At 40.7% G+C, this 14,055-nt stretch overlaps 1 protein-coding gene across 1 annotated transcript; it reads right to left on the bottom strand.

Moving 5' to 3' along the window:
* Positions 1–59: 59 nt before the first annotated feature.
* On the bottom strand, positions 60–13,298 carry bace2 (beta-secretase 2). Its single transcript, XM_058080360.1, has 9 exons — positions 12,796–13,298; positions 6,945–7,033; positions 6,642–6,858; positions 5,816–5,947; positions 5,290–5,424; positions 4,795–4,896; positions 2,068–2,217; positions 1,829–1,997; positions 60–1,404 (listed from the first exon to the last, which is right to left on the bottom strand). Exons 1-9 carry the CDS (start codon positions 13,090–13,092, stop codon positions 1,163–1,165), a joined length of 1,533 nt encoding a protein of 510 aa, XP_057936343.1. The 5' UTR covers positions 13,093–13,298; the 3' UTR covers positions 60–1,162.
* Positions 13,299–14,055: the final 757 nt, after the last annotated feature.

Here is a 14,055-nt window from a genome sequence, read left to right as displayed (position 1 = left end):
AACCAACAAGTGACTACCCTAAACTTGCATTGAAATACACGGCTCATCTCCCTCATTTACAATTTTTAGTCTTTTCGTTACATGTTCTTTATTTGCAGTACTTCTAATTTTGGTGCTGAAAAATACACCCTTAAAAAAATGACCAATAAAAGATTCCGGTGTACAGTACCTTCATTTAACGTTCTTCTTTTTTGATTTTTTTTGCAATCTTCAATTCATCCACTAGATGCCATTACAGTCCACATCTTAATCCACATACATTCATTGTTTAAAAAGAAGAAGCTGACAGCCAACCATAATTTACAGGTAATTTAAGCTTTGATCGTACATGACCGTGCTGTTGTCAGTTATAAATATACTTTGGTTTGGGCATTTGCAATTGTACAGTGTGTGCCAAAAAATCAGAAGCATTCTAAACACATTTAGAAACAGGATTTAAATATAAACTTGAACATAAGACACAATTAGTAAAAGTACATGAAAAAAAATAGCATTATTACCATAGATTGATCAAGTACAAACCCTCATTGGTCAGAAACAAATAAAAAATGGAAAGGCACTGCTGTATAAATGAACTTTACTGAAGACTATGTTGATATATACAGCTGGAGTAGCGGCTTTTGGCACAGTCCTGAAGAAGCTGGCAGAAACACTATATCAATCCCCTTGTTTGGGAACCTTGGGGGTACTTTAATTTATTTAGTTTTTAGACTCTGAAAGTGCACAAACTCGATCAAAGAGGCTCCTCAAGGCACCACAAGCAATGTAAACATGACATAAAAGTATCAGTGATTGTCTCAGCAGCTTTTGTTGACACAGATTTCACTACACAAGCAGGGTAGTGGGGATAGAGGGTAAACATCCCATCACTGACACTAGTGGCATCTGTAATAATGCTGTGTCAATGAAAATAATTTCTGGTGGTGACGGCTTGTAAAATGTCATTCACTGCTGTTAAGTGTTTTCTATTGACCAACCCAGAGTTAAAATAAGACTTACCACAAGATCATTGTCCAGCTGTGTCATGTGAGAGTTTATCAGAAGGATTAATCCCCTCTAAGGTGGTCGACACTTCCGTGTCCACCTGTGTGCGTAGTCTCACCACCTTGTCCACCTCTGTGGCGGTGCTCCCCTCGCCCTCCGCTCGCGCATTCCCCCTCAGTCACTTGATGCGGTGGCGCACCAGCGAGGACTGGTCGGTGATTTCCCCAGAGTAGCTTCGTCGCCGGCAGGGCAGGACCAGTAGCAGCAGCAGAATGATGAGGATGATAGCACAGACGGCCATCAGAGCGTAGGAGATGACCCAGATCAGCGGTTCCTTCAGAGACCTGCCCGAGCAGTCGGTTGCCACGTCCGCTGCTGAGAAGGGCCCAGCAATTTCTGACAGAGGCACTCCGCTGCTTACTGCAGAGACACGTCACATTGTTGCACACTCTTTTAGAAGAGAGACACTATTTGAAGACGATTGAGTGCAGAGATGCAGAAAGACAGTTCAGAATTTTCATACATGTAAGATGGTGTCGCACATGTAATTATAATGCCTCTTCTGATTTTTGTGGTATGATGTAACATGAATTCTCAACTTAAGCACAGTCTCCTATAGTGCTATCCAAAAGCAAATACCCAACGGTATCTGTAATTAGCCACTGGGTCAAAAAACATTGGCATCTTTATCTAATAATTAACAAAAGCCATCTTTGTTCCATATCTGGACAGAGCTCCAGTTTCCTCTGCTTTCTGTTTAATAGTTTAACCAGTGATTAGCAAGTTAGCATGAAGGCAAGTCAGTATGTACAGTATGCATAATAAGTACTGGATGTAGCCTGACCTGCACAGTTGCTGAGAGCGAAGCCCAGTCTGCGCTGGGCACGATCAAACACCACATAGAAACCCTCCATCACAGTCGCTCCAATCACAAGGCCATTAGTGGATGACGACACTCCAAAACGGTAGCAGTCCAGTGTGCCGTCCACATCTGTGATTGGCTGGATGTACAGCTTCAACATACAAGAGGAAAACATGATGACGACTCACATTTCAGGAATGTTTGTGCTTGTATTACGGTACCTGAGGCAGGATGGTGATGCGAAATGACTGGCTGGTGTTAGTGTCCCTCAGGTAGATTGACAATTTGGGGAAAAACCTCCAAGGGGTATCTCCCCTCATCCAGCATGCCAGCTTGGTCCCATCCCAGAAGCCTGAGGAGAAATCCTGAATCTGAAAGAAAAACGGAAAATTTGGACACTTCTATCTTTAGTCACAGATGAAGTGAATGGCAATATACGTACTGTACATTAAACTAAGTTTGTATAGTTTGTATATGGTATAGTGTATTGTAAATATTGTATAGTGTCGCAGAAGAAGTGAGTGTACCCCTCACCTTCCAGCAAGCAACAAGAAACAAATGCATATTTTTGAGTAGTCCACTGAAAATGAGTCAACACACAGCCATTACTGTTGAAATAGATGGCAACAAATGAATACACAGTGAACATGTCCAAATTCTATCTTCAGTGTGAATAAATTATTTAGTGTGAGAATCAGTCACTTCGTTTACATGCAGTCAATATTCCAGTTTTCTGAAACATTCCAACCCATTTACACTAGGGGTGTGAATCTCAGCACCGAGGACGATTTGATACACATCTCGATGCACTGCCAGCGATACGATAGTTTAACAATACATGGAATTTTCTGGCAATACGATGCGATACGATTCACCCTCTTCACGATACGATATGATGCGATAATCATTTAGTTCAAATCAATGCAATCCAATATGATGTGGTGCAATTTCTTGCGATATGATGCAATTCAACATGATGCAAATAAGCAAAAAGAAAAAATTGAATTCAGTATGGTCCTACAAAAAGGATTTGGCTTTATTCCTTATAGGCACTTGGCAGTAAATTCAACTAAAGTGCTGTTTGTCTTTTTTACCATGCACAACTTCTTGATCAATATTTTTGCCATCTTAGAATAGCAACAACTTTTCAAAAACAACTTTCCTCACACTTTCACATCGGCTATGCAATTACAATAGCAGTGGTTCAGTGGTGGAGTAAAACAATTCAACAATAATTACTGCTGTAAAAAATACAATATGCAGCAACAACAAAGTTAAAGTGACACTTTCAACAGTGGAATCAATGTTTGTTTATATTCCTGTGTGCAAAACATAATGCTAATATGAATGCACTAGCAGCTAGGCTAATACAGTAGAGGGGAGCAGAAAGTGTAAAACAACTTCTATCCTTTTTAAATTGTTTCACAATTCAGGAAGAAGCCAACTGCTCTGCTGTTCTAATGTCACCTGCTGTGCTGAACACTCGTTGGGGGGGGGGGGGGGGGGGGGGCACACACCTGTTGCAGGGATGGACAAATAGCTCCTGGACAATTTACAAATGGCAGTGGAAGATCCACTTGTTCGGACCTGATTTGCTTGGTTTTTCCCCCGTGTCCGACGAGGAACTAGACGGGGAGGCAGCGGTAGACTTGTCCGTGTTGTGGTTTCCCCTCTTTATGGGGGGGTCTGCATGTTTGTAGTGCTGCCGTTGTACGGCTTCTTAACGCAGCATTCTTTGCAAATGACGGACATTTTGTCCACCTTTCTACCTTTCTGCCGTTCTTTGAGAATCCATAGTGTTTCCAAACATTTCATTTAAACGTTGCGGGAGGGTTAAATATAGAAACTTCCTCGCTGCTGCTTGCGTGCGAACGTCCATGGTGTTTTACTAGTAGTTGTATGTGCCTCACGGCGTCCGTATTCTATACAAAAGGGGAAATAATGATGGTGCATTCACTGCACCTGGGGAACAGCATATGGGGTGAAGTTGAACATTAATAAAACCGCGCTTACATCGGATTTTACCCACAAACTCATCGCGATGAATCTAGATTTCACCCATCAATTGCATCCATACCCAGTGAATGAGCCGATGCGCACGCGCATCGATGTATCGATTATTTTCCACGCCCTTAGTTTACATGCATGAGCAAACAGGGTTATTCCTATACACGTACATGGTAATGGTAAACAATCGGGATAGCCCTATCAAAACAGCGACACACGGAGAATGTCATGACACAATTTACATCATTTCCGCTTCTTCCTGAATACAAAAACAACACCAGCAAGGCATCTATAGACCGTCTATAAATGACAAATTCAATACTTCCTGGTTAAGACCCAAGATTCCTTTCAAATGGAACGTGTGCAGAACACAAATCAATATTCTTTTAGATGGGGATATACCGATATACCGTCATATTCATAACCCAATATTCAGTTTAGAAATGGAGTAACCTGGGGTAATATTTAGGTTTTTGAAAACTAGAATATGAGCATATTCGTGTTTTTCAAAAGAGTTATTGGTGTTTACATGGTTGTGCGCAACAGGACTATTGCTAATATTCCGGTTACGATTGGTTTATTTGACTGCATGTAAACCTAGCCAGTGTTATGCATTACTCCTCCTGGGCATGGAATTACTGTTTGTGGAATCCTCTTTCACTACTCCATTAGCACATCTCTGGTGGAGATAGTGGATGTTGGTGCTCAATTGGGTTCAGGTCTGGTGGAAACATACTACCATTCGACCCTCTTTCCCATCCCAATGGAGGGGTATGGCTGTATTCACTTACGTGAGATACTCTGTACTACTAGTGTAGCAAAGATAGTATAGTATTCAGTATTCTGAGAAATCTGCGTCCTTGACTGACGTGCTATGCTCCTCCGTGCATCCCTTTGCTCTTGACATGTTTCATCATAGTGTGGCGAAGACGGCTGCGTACCAGAGAGCTGCGCGTGATGGCGTCCACCACCGCATTGAAGACGTTGATGGGGAGTCGCAGGAGCGTCGTGCCGCTGTCAACTATGGCTTTATCCATGTTGTACTGAAAGAAAGCGCGACAACAGAAGTGTAGCTTGTCAGTGGAGCAGACTCCTATTGGAACACCTTGAGCGAGTGACAGAACATCAAGTTTGTATTTAAAGCACTGACAGCAACCAATATGACTTTTGGCCTCAGATACCGCAAGCATCTTGTGATGGTTCTTAGTCAAATATACATAGGGGAAAAATGTAGTCCAGAGGTGACAAGAATCATGTACTAATATACTGAGAAGAAGATGAAGTGTGGGCCAACGAACATGAACATATTGATCTGGATTTTTACCTCATCTACCTCCCATATCTAAGTGCTTTGTTGTCTTTAGAACATGATGTCCTATAGTGACTTTGCATGGTGGTATTTGACTAAATCCAGTTATCATTTGCGAAAAGATCACCTCTCTGCAGTCCAGATCCAGATTCTGTTCGCCAACCTCCAGCTTTAGAACCTCTACCTGGTAGTACCACTCCTCAACTATAGGAGTGTACCAGATGGACCCCCGATACAGAGATGGTTCAGCTCCTCCCATGATCTGCAACACAGAAAGCTGCAATTTAAAATCATCATTACAAACACAACAATTATGCGCAAGTGCTCATTATATTATATTGTACCTATTATCCATCCATCCATCCGTCTTCTAAGCTTATTGTGCCTAATATGAGCACTATTAATAATTAATATTACAATGCTTGTAATAATTTAAAATATATATACCTATACAGTATATATACACAGTGTGCGTATATATACACAATATATAAATAAACAAATAAATAAATAAATATATATATACATATATACACACACACACACACACATATATATATATATATATATATATATGTATATATATATATATATGTATATATATATATACTTTTTAAAAACATTTTTCATCAAAGCCCCTGCTGACTACTCACAAGACTTCCACCCGGAGCACCAACAGAGCTGCCGGCTAAAATTCCAGTGCCACACATTTGGAGGGAAAAGACATCAGGAATGCCGAGTTGTTTCACCACAGAGTTGAAGAATGGCTCCACTGATGAATCTGGCTGGTAAGAGACAAAAAAATCCCCACACACAATCATTCATTTGAGGTGGTAGCTTTTTACATTTGCACTCAAAGTTTTTCAGTTTCTTTCAGTGTGTGAAAATGTTGGCCTCATCCCTGACCTTTTTTTTATCTTTATTAGTCAATGACAGAACAACTGAACACAAATTTTAGCTTTTAAATAACTACAGAATTGTTGTAATTCAGCCACACTGGAGGGTTTTCCAGCATTAAGCCCCTTTGCAAGGTCTTGCCACAGCATCTCAATTTTATGCAGGTTGCTTGCCATGCATTTTTTAAAAACTCCAAATCATAAGAAGACACACATTAACCACATCATTATCAAATATTTTGAATTATGAATTATTCCCGCTCATGAGAGATCGCCTTGTACAAATTTTTGGAATGTGAATGGAATGGCTGGACAGACTCGAATAGCCATCAAGTCCATTAAATCTGGAGTTCAATAACACATTTTGTGATACCACCCTTGTTTGAGTATATAATGTGCATTTGTGGCTTTAAAAAGTTCCATTGAGGTTTTTATGTATTTAAAAAAACTGCATGGCAGACCAGACCTAATGTTTTCGCGAGCCGTACAGTATGTGGCCCACGGACTGTAATGTCCATTTTACTCCAGATCCCACATTCATTGTGATTTTCAAGGTTTCTGGATTCAGTGTGTGTGGTCTCACCCGAGCCAACATTGGGTAGGCCAGTCCAAGGATGCCCTGCCAGTTGATGCCGGGAAGGAAGAAGCCCTGAGATGACAAGATGGTGGCTAGGTTGACAGTGATGGTACCATTTAGGCCTCTGGGAATGGATACAATGTCGACGGCCAGTTCACCCATCCAGTTGCCCTGGGTGTACCTGACAGCCACCACTTGGCCAGCTGAGCTGAAGGAAGTGGAGCTACAGGAAGTAGTTAAATTAGAACACACATTGTTATTACAATGTTATTACAGGAAAAGACCATACTGTCAATTATGTATACGCACAGTGCAGTGTTGAAGAAGTGGGTAATAAATGGGTGTGAAGCTGCAGCCACTGCAAAGTTACTGCTGCCCGTGTCCACCAGGATGTTCAGCTGAAAGACACACACAAGAGGAGATGCTTTAACAAACATTAGCTTTTGGCTGCTCCACCTGAGAGCTCACGTCTATCTTTCTGGATACTCCCAGTGTCATGGAAACCCTTATGTATGACTGTGTGTAAAGATCACAGAAGGAGAAAAAAGAGACGATCATCGCATGCTTCATGCACATCGTGGAAAGCGGCAGTTGAGATAACATTGTCTTCGAGACATCAAATTAAAGAGTATGAAATTATGAGCAGAGGAAGGTTTCTCTCACTATTACAACAAAGTGGAGGCTGCATTAACACCTTTGTGCAAGAGGCCCCTCACCCTGACACGGGACATTAACCTAATGCCTAATAGACTCCCGAGGCTTCCCCCACTATGCTTACATACACTAAACTACAGCATGAAGTAAGTATTTAGTTGACCAGATTTTTAAAACACATGTAAACACCTTAATTAGCAGAGACTATGAAATTGGAAACTAGATCCCTCTTGCATGTATACACTTTCATCAGTCAATCAGAGGGGCAGGCTTTGACTACAACCAATACTGTACATAATACTGTTATAATAAAATACTGTTTGGTTAGTCAGTGATAAGTACATAACAATAATGGTGGTAGTATGGTGACCAAAAAAAGTATTCACAGCCTCTCATAGCCTTTCAATGAATATATTTCAGTGAGTAACAGCATTCACATGAGGTACAATCGTCACAATCAAACGTAATGATGAACGAATGGAAGGCCCATATAACATTTAGATATCATTGACATGTAATCTAAACGTGAGAAATAACTTGCTGTGTAGTACAAAAAAAACATCATCATGGAGATTGTTTTCAATCTCTTCAAGTAACACCATATCCACAAGAACCAAAGCAGATGATTCACAAATTTACTGGTTTCCGAGGTCGTATCATATCATAACTATAATCGTGTGGAAATGTACTCTATACTGCAATGCCAGAACGGAGTCTGAAAAGTCTCCTGCCCTTTTGTGTTGAAAGCAATTGCAAATTTCATGTAACACACATAGAGTATGTCATTATCTGATCACAGTATTTCGCTTCTTGCTGTGTGAACATGCAACTACTTCCTACGTAGACCCATCTAACTAGTACTTGATATTCACAGCTCATGGAACGTAGAAATATGATGAAATGTTCCAAGACCATGACAATATTGCTATGTTGAGTGCTCCCTCCTAAATGTAAACGGATACCTCCACAGTCCACTTTTCACACCATGTCGTGGTATAGAAAACACAGCCTCCTTGGTGCAGGTAATTATCAACAATGGGCTACAGACTGATCCAGGCCAGGATGCGACTGAGTCAAGCAGGACTAAGGCTTATCACTTCCTGCTCACTGCACTGGCATTGGTCCAACTGCTGTGACCGTGCCATCGAAAACACCTATTGTGTGTTGCAGCAACACAGTCGTTCAAATAAGTCTTAGCTGGCCAAACAGGCCAGAATGGAAAATAAGTAGGGGTGTAAATGTACATTTATTTTTTGGTTTGATACAGATACGTACGGTTTCCTCGGTTTGCTTACATTTTCCGATTAGCATACAGTATGACGTGTGTCTTGGTATGTCATTCATACATTGCATGAGCGCAACTGTATTTTTATCACAAAATGTCCTCTTAGCACTTTTAGCGTTCTAATAAAATATGTTTATGTCTATGTTAACACACAACATGTTTTTATAGTTTACAATTGTAGATTTACATGCATAAACAGTCCCAAAAGCATATACATGACGAATGAAAGGGAAAAGTGAACATTTACATTTGCAATGTGGCAGTGAGACCAACATCACCTTCCTATTTGTCATGAGTTATAGCTTGCTTCAGGATTCAATTAATCAACAACCAATTCCACACAATCTATTAACCAATGCGTTCCCTATGCTTTGTTAGTATCATCTTATCACACCATGCATTTAAACACCCTGTCAAAAATCATCGATACAGCATTTATGTTTAACCATTTAACTTCTTTTTACTTATATCATAGCTAAGGGTCTGCATGCAGGGGGTCCATCCAGCTGGCTAGTGGATACAACAATATCCCACATGGCTTGGTTCTGTGTAAAAGGCACAGGCGGATAAATGGCACATCTACTGCTCCCCCCTCATCTTGGCTACTGAGCCTCAGGCCAATCTCCCCAATAAGCCGCGATGCTGTGATCACACGCAGTTGAGCACTCACTGTCTAACTGGTGGCATCTCCGTGGCGACAATCTGCTACCTGTTGTACCAATTAGCAGCTGTGAAGCTTTGCCGGCTGACATGTCGCCTCGACTCTGCCACATGCTAACAGATGCGGCAATTAGCGGCTCGTTTAGGCAGTGACTCATTTAACAACAGCTGCCCATGTAATCACATCATCATTATAATTTCATGTGAATAGCGCTGATCATTTAGCACAATATTGTGTGGAATGGTAGTGGTGTTTTGGGGCTGAGGCATCATTAGTGTTATTAACAAATCTTGTGATCTTTTCCTGCTGTGACAAATTAGACTCGGTAAGATGGATATAGTAAGGAGACATTGGAAGTCCTGTGGACATTGGGGATGCTGCAGCTAAGCTAAAATGCTAAGAGAAGAAATGCTTTTTGGTAATATATCACAGGGTATGATTGCAATTTAAGATTCATTACACTTGACTTTGCAGAAATATCACTGTCTATGTTAATTATAAGACCAAGTGATAAGCATCATGTTAAAACTACAACAGCTGGATGGCATCATACATTTTTAAGATTGACTGAGAAGTTTCACTCCAATTCCTCTGGGACCACGATTATTCATTTTGCCACTTTTCTGACCTATAAATGTAGTTCAAATGTTGTATTCTCATGTTTAAACTATGCCAATGTTTCAGATAATGAGGTTTGCAGGTTTGGAAGTGAGCCCTGAAAGAAGTTTGGGATTGCTCAAAACGCTCAGTTTCAAAGGGCGTCGTAAAATTGGCCTTTGTGATGTCACAGAGGGCGGACTTCCATATATGCCAGATAAGCCTTCCCAAAGCTCTGCGCCACTGTTTACATGCTAGCAAAGCCACATTTGTTTACAATTCCTAACAACGCCACCATCAGGCACAAGAGGTTGGAGTTCTTGATTCCCTACTAGCAAAATAAATTCATTTTAATCAACGGCATTTCACACTAGACTGTTTTGTGAACATGGGCCACTATGCAGCTGGACTAGCTGACTTGGTCGTGTGGACTGAGCAAGCAGTAAGTAACAGTTTGTCAGTGTCCTAACTGTGGGAGGGAGAGGGGTTGCTAATACCCTTTTCCCACCATGATTAATGGCCACATTTGGTTACTGTCAAGTTCCTTCTAGCCTTGCGCATCCCCTGAACTTGAAAAAGGGGGTCTGAGTAGCCACACTGAGGAAAGACTGGATCCACTCGATGCTTTCGCTGTTTTTGGGTTTTATTTAGTGAGGCACAAGTCTTGTTGTGGCAAGGTACAGCACAGTACAGCACAGCACAGCACATAGCACATAGTGCATAGCACAGCATAGCAGTGTAGTGTAGCACAGCCCATAGCGTAGCACAGATGAAAACCGGCTGCCTCTTCAGTTTTGTAGCTCCAGTTCGCGCAAGGTTTGGGGTGCAGTTCTGACTACCTTTTCGATCCCACCTGTCTGCAGCCTTACCTGCTAAAAAAGGAAGTGCCCTAATGCAGACGCCCAGGTGCGCTAACGAAAAATTAGCATAAGAGGTCCCCTTTAAACATGGATATGATCTTGTTAGGGCACTTTACGTATCACACAGGATAAATGATAGTAGATCACACAGGCATATTATTTCTATGTAATCATCCTGACAACATGCAGGCAGAAAGATGAGTGAGTCTGTGTAATTGTGGGGCAGCTCCATTCGGGAGCCTCATAATCCTTGTCAGCTGCTTGCTAAGAAACAATGGCGCTCACAGGCCAGCATCATGTGAGTGCAGCATGTGAGCGGGGTTGAGCATACCTACACACCTCCAGGCTGCTGTGTGCACCCCACAGATGCAACACTATCTCAATATAGCGGCGTCCCACAGCTGATCTGATTTTATGAAATAATACAATATGTTACTGTGTTATGTTATCAAAAACTGGCGGGCGACAACAGAGCAAGCTTACACTGAATTGCATTGCACTTATCGGGTATGCACCATTCGTGTGCTTTGTAAGCACTACTAGTGCTTTGTAAAAAAAAATATCCTAATCCTTCTTAGAGATGAATCATTATTAAAATACGGTTTATACAGTCCTCTCATCATTCATGTTTAGACAAAGGATTTGCTTGTATAATTTGGAAACCAACCAATATTTTGAATGCTTAAAAAGTCTCACAAAAAACTTGATGGTACTTGCATTTCAGGAAATATGGCTAAAACAACCACTCAATGGCTGTTCCTGACCTTGATCAGTTCATGTTTTTTTAAGTATCCTGTGAAAATACTCATTCATCCAGGTCATTGTATTCACACGGCACGGGAGGGCAGAGCGCTTATCTGGCCTACAGACACGCCCATATAAGGAAGTAAACCCCTCTGTGACATCGCAAAGAAGCAGTTTTACCACGCCTTTTGAAACCTAGCGTTTTGAGCCATCCCAAACGTCTTTCAGGGCTCACTTCCAAATGTGCAAACACGAGATTACAACATTGTAACTACATTCATACGTCAGAGAAGTATGTCCTCTTTAACAATGTTAAATAGCATTGAATGCCCTGAGAATACAATGACAAGTATGAATGAAAATGTTCACAGGAATGTTAAAAAGCATGATGTTCAATGTCGACTCCCCTTCAACCAGCCTATAGTATCACTATTGAATGAGGAAGTGTCTCAACTTCTGACTGCTCTGATTTTAGACTATTGCATTATTATTTTTAAACACCATCAATGACAGGAAATTGTCTGTGTGCATTTGGACAAATGTACTGTAGATGTCGACTGTTGATACAATATGGTAGCCAAAATAAGTCCTGCATTTCACGAGTCCACATTTCAAGATGTATTTTACAGTAAATCACACTTACTCCTTCTCTCTGAGCAGCTGTATGAAAGCAAAAACAGGTTTCGGAAAGGTGCCAAACAAGTTGGAGCGGAAATAGATGCCACATTACAGTAAGTACTATATGTTGGAAACGTTTGCAAAGAAAACAACAAAACAACTAGCTCAACACATCTGTTATTGTAAACAGTCACTGTTTTTGAAACTAGACGTCTATTGAAAGTTTGAACAGTTTGAAAACAAGTAAAATTTACAAAGTTGGGTTGACCAATTTCCCCGAGGGAATGCCAAAGGGATTAAATGAAGTATTCTGTCTGTCTAATTCCAGTAGAATAAAGTGATTATGCCTGGTGAGTGATTAATAACCTAATTTACTATCTACTTTGTAGATATATACGGTATTTAATTCTGTATGAAGTGCCAATAAAAGAAAAATTGAAGTCCTCTAAGGACAAGGTGAAAGAGGTAGGATTAAAAATCCCAAATACACCGTTTCTGAAACTCTATCATCGTGTTGATGTAAACTTTGTCAAAACTACGCTCTGCTTCTGCCTACTCTTTTTCGGACAGGTGTAAAAATATGAATCGTATAGTATATATAGTATATATAATCGAATAATCGAATAGTTTTGCATGTTCGAAATAATCTGCACCACCAAACAATGTATAAAGTCTAAATATAAAATTGTGTATAGTTACATGGACGTGACAGCGTGTTTTACATTAAAAAGTACACGTTACCTGTTGTCCTGGAGTGCCAATCAACATTTCTATGTAGTATCCCCTTCCGGAATCCCCTTGCAGGTTGCCCACCATGTCCACAAAGTTGACTTGACCGCTGGGGTCGGTGGCCAGGGAGAGACTCTTCCCATCGGGCGTCAGGGCGACCAAGCGGACGGCGGACAAAGCCGCCGCCGAAGACACGTTGTACTTCCCGGGGAAGATTTTCAGCGGAATGGAGAGGTAAGCCTCGTTAACGCCAAGGAGGGGGAAGCTTAAAACAAACACCAAAAGCGGGGTATAATTACTGGGTCCCATCGTGTTGTTATTCTATCGTTGTGACAGGGCACGTCAAGGCGAATGTCCGGGTTTAAAGCGTGGCTCCTAAGTTTTTGGTTCGACCATTCTCGAAAAGACACCTCTCCGCTAAAATGTTAACTAGTCACGTTGTCATTCTGAAATCAAGTGTAGCAACTAGAAAGAAAAAATGGGAAAAAAAACACATCAAAACTTTTGCTAGACAAAGTAATACACGCCACTTCTGGTTTAATTTTCAAATTAAAATACATGGTTCAAAAGTACTGTACCGTTTTGTCAGCTTTAAAGTATACGCCTTTTATTTTGAAATCGACGCAAACGTTGCCCTTATTTCCACAATCGCAACCTGATTTCCTGGTGCCTGCAGCCAGATGCCTAACGAAACCATGTGACTGAATTGGGCGACAAGAGCTACATTTTTCAATCAGTTCATTAAAGAGTCTTAAAAGTTCAAAAAGTATTTTGTCGTGTTGAATGTAATTTGCCAGAGAATATTATTTTAAAAAAATAAGAATGAGTGAAAAACAATATCACTGCCATTTATTCATTCATTCATCCCTGGGCCTAATAATAATAGTAAATACTTATCGAAATGAACTTTTTGACAATTATTTTATTTACTTTTTGAAACCCAATTAAAATGGCATTATATAATTATACTGGGCATAAAAGACTTCAAATAGTATATTAAAAAATAATATATGACAGTCTTTCTAGAAGGTTTTGGGCTCTTGACCGTTGGTGAGTGTGAGTCTTACAACAATTATGATATACTGACACTACCAATCAAATGTTTGGAGACACCTACGAGCAAGTGTGTCCAAACTATGTTTTAAACTGGTACTGTGCATTTATAAATGTGGAAAGAATACCAGACTTTGATGACCCTTCTGAGGCTCCTGGGGTTCTCCGATGTGTCACATTGCATAGCTTTCTCTCTCTGAGGTTTCGATGGAGCGCACC

The sequence above is a fragment of the Doryrhamphus excisus genome, chromosome 8 (genome assembly GCF_030265055.1).
Source record: "Doryrhamphus excisus isolate RoL2022-K1 chromosome 8, RoL_Dexc_1.0, whole genome shotgun sequence".
Lineage (NCBI taxonomy): Eukaryota > Metazoa > Chordata > Actinopteri > Syngnathiformes > Syngnathidae > Doryrhamphus > Doryrhamphus excisus.
This window is presented reverse-complemented; position numbering and strand designations above follow the sequence as displayed.

What these genes read in the sequence shown, in the direction of transcription:
- bace2 (XM_058080360.1), bottom strand. Translation starts at nt 13,092, where the DNA reads ATGGGACCCAGTAATTATACCCCGCTTTTGGTGTTTGTTTTAAGCTTC. An exon ending in TTGGCACTCCAGGACAACAG is followed by an intron (nt 7,034 to 12,795) that starts GTAACGTGTACT and finishes TGTGTCTTTCAG; the next exon opens with CTGAACATCCTGGTGGACAC. An exon ending in CCATCACGCGCAGCTCTCTG is followed by an intron (nt 2,218 to 4,794) that starts GTACGCAGCCGT and finishes TTTTTCTTTCAG; the next exon opens with ATTCAGGATTTCTCCTCAGG.